At 47.9% G+C, this 6,867-nt stretch overlaps 1 protein-coding gene across 1 annotated transcript; it reads right to left on the reverse strand.

Moving 5' to 3' along the window:
• Window positions 1-4,298: 4,298 nt before the first annotated feature.
• Window positions 4,299-5,974, reverse strand: LOC147958118 (uncharacterized). Its single transcript, XM_087534763.1, has 3 exons — window positions 5,456-5,974; window positions 4,877-5,153; window positions 4,299-4,336 (listed from the first exon to the last, which is right to left on the reverse strand). Exons 1-3 carry the CDS (start codon window positions 5,972-5,974, stop codon window positions 4,299-4,301), a joined length of 834 nt encoding a protein of 277 aa, XP_087390889.1.
• Between the last annotated feature and the right edge of the window lie 893 nt (window positions 5,975-6,867).

Below are 6,867 nucleotides of genomic sequence, written 5' to 3' on the forward strand. Positions count from 1 at the left end.
AATTAAAGTTCAATTAATCATATTACTTAAGAACTCCCACTTAGATAGACATCCCTCTAATCCTCTAAGTGATCACGTGATCCAAATCAACTAAACCATAACCGATCATCACGTGAAATGGATTAGTTTTCAATGGTGAACATCATTATGTTGATCATATCTACTATATGATTCACGCTCGACCTTTCGGTCTCCGTGTTCCGAGGCCATATCTGCATATGCTAGGCTCGTCAAGTTTAACCTGAGTATTCTGCGTGTGCAAAACTGGCTTGCACCCGTTGTAGATGGACGTAGAGCCTATCACACCCGATCATCACGTGGTGTCTGGGCACGACGAACTTTGGCAACGGTGCATACTACGGGAGAACACTTCTTGATAATTTAGTGAGAGATCATCTTATAATGCTACTGTCAATCAAAGCAAGATAAGATGCATAAAAGATAAACATCACATGCAATCAATATAAGTGATATGATATGGCCATCATCATCTTGTGCTTGTGATCTCCATCTCCGAAGCACCGTCATGATCACCATCGTCACCGGCGCGACACCTTGATCTCCATCGTAGCATCGTTGTCGTCTCGCCAATCTTATGCTTCTATGACTATCGGTACCGCTTAGTGATAAAGTAAAGCATTACAGGGCGATTGCATTGCATACAATAAAGCGACAACCATATGGCTCCTGCCAGTTGCCGATAACTCAGTTACAAAACATGATCATCTCATACAATAAAATTTAGCATCATGTCTTGACCATATCACATCACAACATGCCCTGCAAAAACAAGTTAGACGTCCTCTACTTTGTTTGTTGCAAGTTTTACGTGGCTGCTACGGGCTTAAGCAAGAACCAATCTTACCTACGCATCAAAACCACAACGATAGTTTGTCAAGTTGATGCTGTTTTAACCTTCGCAAGGACCGGGCGTAGCCACACTCGGTTCAACTAAAGTTGGAGAAACTGACACCCGCCAGCCACCTGTGTGCAAAGCACGGCGGTAGAACCAGTCTCGCGTAAGCGTACGCGTAATGTCGGTCCGGGCCGCTTCATCCAACAATACCGCCGAACCAAAGTATGACATGCTGGTAGGCAGTATGACTTATATCGCCCACAACTCACTTGTGTTCTACTCGTGCATATAACATCAAACCATTAAACCTAGGCTCGGATGCCATTGTTGGGGAACGTAGTAATTTCAAAATTTTTCCTACGCACACGCAAGATCATGGTGATGCATAGCAACGAGAGTGGAGAGTGTTGTCTACGTACCCTCGTAGACCGAAGCGGAAGCGTTGACGCAACGTAGAGGAAGTAGTCGTACGTCTTCCCGGTCCAACCGATCCAAGCACCGTTACTCCGGCACCTCCGAGTTCTTGACAAACGTACAGCTCGATGACACACCCCGGGCTCCGATCCAGCAAAGTTTCGGGGAGGAGTTCCGTCAGCACGATGGTGTGGTGACGATATTGATGTTCAACCGCCGCAGGGCTTCGCCTAAGCACTGCTACAATATGACCGAGGTGGAATATGGTGGAGGGGGGCACCACACACGGCTATGGAACGATCACAAAGATCAACTTGTGTGTCCTAGGGTGCCCCCTGCCCCCGTATATAAAGGAGCCAAGGGGAGGGGGCGGCCGGCCAAGGAGGGGCGCGCCAGGGGGGAGTCCTACTCCCACCGGGAGTAGGACTCCCTTCTTTCCTAGTTGGAGAAGGAGAAGCGGGGAAAGAGGAGGAAGAGGGGAAGGAAAGGGGGGGGCGCCGCCCCCCTTCCCTTGTCCTATTCGGACTAGAAAGGGGAGGGGCGCGCGGCCACCTCCTGCCTCCTTCTCTCTTCTCCCTCAAGGCCCATGTAGGCCCAATAACCCCCCGGGGGGTTCCGGTAACCCCCCGGTACTCCGGTAAAATGCCGATTTCACCCGGAACGATTCCGATGTCCAAATATAGGCTTCCAATATATCGATCTTTATGTCTCGACCATTTCGAGACTCCTCGTCATGTCCGTGATCACATCCGGGACTCCGAACAACCTTCGGTACATCAAAATACATAAACTCATAATGAAACTGTCATCGTAACTTTAAGCGTGCGGACCCTACGGTTCGAGAACAATGTAGACATGACCGAGACACGTCTCTGGTCAATAACCAATAGCGGGACCTGGATGCCCATATTGGCTCCTACATATTCTACAAAGATCTTTATCGGTCAGACCGCATAACTACATACGTTGTTCCCTTTGTCATCGGTATGTTACTTGCCCGAGATTCGATCGTCGGTATCCAATACCTAGTTCAATCTCGTTACCGGCAAGTCTCTTTACTCATTCCGTAATACATCATCTCACAACTAACACATTAGTTGCAATGCTTGCAAGGCTTATGTGATGTGTATTACCGAGAGGGCCCAGAGATACCTCTCCGTCAAACGGAGTGACAAATCCTAATCTCGAAATACGCCAACCCAACATGTACCTTTGGAGACACCTGTAGAGCTCCTTTATAATCACCCAGTTACGTTGTGACGTTTGGTAGCACACAAAGTGTTCCTCCGGTAAACGGGAGTTGCATAATCTCATAGTCATAGGAACATGTATAAGTCATGAAGAAAGCAATAGCAACATACTAAACGATCGGGTGCTAAGCTAATGGAATATGTCATGTCAATCAGATCATTCAACTAATGATGTGATCCCGTTAATCAAATAACAACTCTTTGTCTATGGTTAGGAAACACAACCATCTTTGATTAACGAGCTAGTCAAGTAGAGGCATACTAGTGACACTTTGTTTGTCTATGTATTCACACATGTATTATGTTTCCAGTTAATACAATTCTAGCATGAATAATAAACATTTATCATGATATAAGGAAATAAATAATAACTTTATTATTGCCTCTAGGGCATATTTCCTTCATCAAATCCACACCAACTTGGTCCATTACCTCAGTAGCACATCCTATGAATCTCCTGCCAGTGTCAGTGCCTTCAAATGCCACAAACTTGCCCGCCCTCTGCCTGTGCAGGATGCACCTTCTGTCAAATTCAGTCACAAGCCCACAGAAACTAGGGTCTATCACAGTGTCAGGAGTTTGCTGCAAAAGCAAAAGCATATCTATATCAAGAACAATTCACATATATCAACTTAAATGGAAAAATCTCAAATATCTTCAAACCCTAACCCTACCCTAACCCTAGAACAGAACAGAAAGGAGAGGGAGAGGATAGACTGAGATGACTTACAAAGTACTCCATCTGCATGCTGCTGAACTCGCTCATGTACTCGTCATCATCGTTCGACGTCTCGTTGCTGTTCGGCCACGACGGCATGGTCGCGGCGTCGCCGGAGCGCGAGAAGAGGAAACAGAAGCAGAGGAAAGCAGAGAGGAGTTGAGTGAGCTCGGGGGAGAGTGAGAGAGCTGGTGGCGACGAGCGGCCCGGTCGGCCAGGTTATGACCTGGTCCCGACCAGGTGCGACCGACGAGCGGCTCTAACGGCCCCGAGCGCGCGCCGTTAGCCGTTAGGCGGGCCGCCAGCCTGGCATGTGGGCCACTCACGTCAGAATCGCGGTTAAAATGGTCAAAACCACCATTCAGTCAACCTGATAGTTTTTAATCACGTTTTTACGTTTTTTGGTAGTTTTCGGCCACTTTTAAAAAAGTGGTAGTTCTGTGGGACGCAAACCCCTAAACTGGTAGTTTTTTGTAAATCACTCGAAAACTACCATAGGCTAACAAGGTGCCAGTAAAAAAATAATCTAATGTACCACGCGGGCAGCAAAATGCAGCAAGTCGTGTCCCGACACATTAACCACACCTTGTTCAGAACTTTGATCTCACAGAAAACACAAATTCATTTTTCTGCTGATGGACTGAAACATTAATCGGAATAACTAAACTCATTACAGACTAAGAGAAATGCAGCAAGAACAACAAACACAGCAGGAACCATGTTCAACTCACAGAAAGAACCACCACATCTGTGTTGACACCAGATGCTCGATCTAAGAGAAATGCGGCTAACAACGTTGAAGTAGTGGCCATTGCCAACGTATTACAGACCAATGTCACTGCACCATTGTTCAAACAGTTTCAGAATTTTAGAACCGTGATGGCAAAGCAAATAGGTTTCCTACTGTCAGGAGAACAATCCAAGTTTAACTAGCAGAAACACAATAACTGCTGGGTTTTCCTGAACCCATATCTCTTGTCGTTGTGTCTGAGGCGGCGACACTTCTGAAGATGTGAACAGCAAGATGACTTGTAGGGGTCCTGTCTCTGGCATCTCTGTACTAGGCATCGACATCCGGGTACCGCAGCGCCGCGTGGGCTGAATTAGCACAAAAATAGTTAAGCAGTTAGGCATCATGTGTCACAGACAGAAACAGAAACGGGTTAATGAGAAGAGGTTCAAAACAGTGTATTCGAAACAATTACAGTAGGCTAAGAAATAGGAAAAAAAATGTATTCTCTGTTAAGGTGAACTGATTTTGGTTTTGAGGTTCCAAATTTTACCACTAGCGACACATAGCATTAAACTGAAGAACAGCAGCATCAAAAGCAATACTTTCCATGTCAAGGTTCAGTGTGGATTTTTTTACTTATGAAATGATTTTCCCCCAAAAAACAACTAGGTTCAGGAAAACCTTCTAGCATCTGTGCAGAGACTGATATGTACAACAACTCTTACTGATGATCTTTATAATAATCCTACAATAGTTTAGACTATTTCCAAGTCCTAACTGAAAGTTATTTAGCGAAAGTTTCAGCAAACTGTTCTTCAGAGTTCAGACTAGTAGTTTCGAACACTGTTTTCCGAGCAACTGCAAATATGAGGAGAAGAGTAGGAAGTTGGGGGCCTCGATCTTACCAGGAGTCCCGGGCGTGACGACGACGATGTGGAAGAGCGGGCCGCTGGTGGGCAGGAGGTCGACGAGGAGTGGAAAAAGCCGACCATCACGTGTGGGGAAGCACATGACGAGGTTGGCGACACGCAGCCGCCTGACCAGCTTCTTCCTCAGGCGGAATACGGACCTCCCCCTGAATTCGAACGCGCCGTGGCTGATGCGGGTCCCGTCGGCGCTCACCTCCGGGCATTCGATCGCCCGCGATCGCAACAGTCTAGTCAGGCTTCCGGGGAGGGGGAGCTGCAAGTGAGTCGCAAAGAACCATCATGATGCCAGCCAGTAGATCATGAATCGGAAGTGCGGCAACCAAGAAACAAAGGATTTAACCATGAACTGTCCCCGAGAAACGCAAGATGCCAGGAACAGAGCCAAGAAAGAATGAAATTAACAAGGTCTACAACTGCAATCCCTGCGGTTGAATTCGTAAGCAAATTAACGAAATCGAAGAACTCAATTCGCCCAGTCATCAAGAATCGGAAGGCGAGGCGGAAACTAATTCGTGAAAATATATCAAGAAGCGGGCATGGCCATGGCGGACTCACCCCAGTCTGACGTGGAAGGCGAGGAATGCTCCCCTCGGAAGCGGCAGAGATGGGCTCCACGACCCAGTGCATCATCACGCTGAGGTTGTCGATGCTGTCGACGCTGACGCCATTGGCCTTCCAGCGGAGGTACCTCCCGTTGGCGGCGCAGAGGTAGCCGGCGCCGGCGCCGGCGTGGCGGAGGCGGAGTTCGACGTCGCCCTCGAACCCGGACCTGTGGACCTCCCAAATAATCTCCACTAACCCCGGATGGTAGTGGTTGCGCTGAATGATGCGGTGGCTGCGGGGCGCCGGCGCGACCGTGGCCGTGGCGGCGAGGTAGCGGCCGTAGGCGGCGCTTTGGAGGAGTACGCGCCCCTCCTCGACGTAGGGATCGTACACGTGCACCGCCCACACAACGTTCGTCGAATCCCGGCGGTGGCGGAGGGAGACGCCATGGCCGTCCTCGTCGGCATGCAGGTACAAGCCGTGCACGCGGCTGCGCAGCCGCACGTGGTGGCCGTGATGGAACTGCTCCATCTGTCGCCGGCGACGGGGAGAGGCGGGGGTCGCTGCGGGGTGGAGAGTGAGGGAGGCGGGGGTTCTTGGTTTCTTGGGGCTCCGGCGACGGGAAGAAGATGAGAAGCGAAAGCTGTTGGTTGAGACGGTTATCTTCGGGCGCCAAGCCGGAGTATTTCAAGGTGCCTGAGAAGCCGTCGCCTAGGCTTGTGGGCTTATGGGCCGTATCCTAGGAAATACGTCCTCCGCAACATCTTCTTTCCTCAAAAAAAAACAACAACACTGCTCGCGATTCTCAAAAAAAAAACAAAACAACGCTGCTCGCATTTCTCAGAAAAAAAAACCCAACGCTGCTCGCTTTCTTTGGTCAAAAAATAAATACAAAACACTGCTCTGTTCCTAAAAAAGACACTCGAGAAAAAAGCTCGCACTTGTATCACGTTTTATATATTAAAAAGGAATGTGTATCAGGTATACATGTTGTATATATACATTAAAACAAAATACATGGATCTGTGTCTCTTTGTTTTCATGGAGCATTTGTCCTTGATCACGGAGAAGGATAAGCCTAGTCTTAACGGGGAGGGATTGCAGTACATGCTAGATCATCTATGATTTGTCTCTCTTCCTTTGTACATTTCCATCAAAATATAAATAATTTGACATAGTATGGGCCTTCTTTGTTGTTTACGCTTAGAAGAGGTTGTCCATTCGCCTTTGCTTTTTAATAAAAGTTGGGGCAGGAGGGAAACCCCTATCTTAAAAAAAAGGTTGTCCATTAGATAGTTGCATTTGTGGCACCCCATTTGAGTACAGTAGATTACCACTGTATTCGGAAGGATCGCCGCACTCACCAGCACTGGCGTATGCTTTAACAATCTCTGGGTAACAAGATACAAACCTTTCGAAAAAAA

Source organism: Triticum urartu, chromosome 7A, assembly GCF_056163025.1.
Source record: "Triticum urartu cultivar PI428250 chromosome 7A, HENAU_Tu73, whole genome shotgun sequence".
NCBI classification, from domain to species: domain Eukaryota; kingdom Viridiplantae; phylum Streptophyta; class Magnoliopsida; order Poales; family Poaceae; genus Triticum; species Triticum urartu.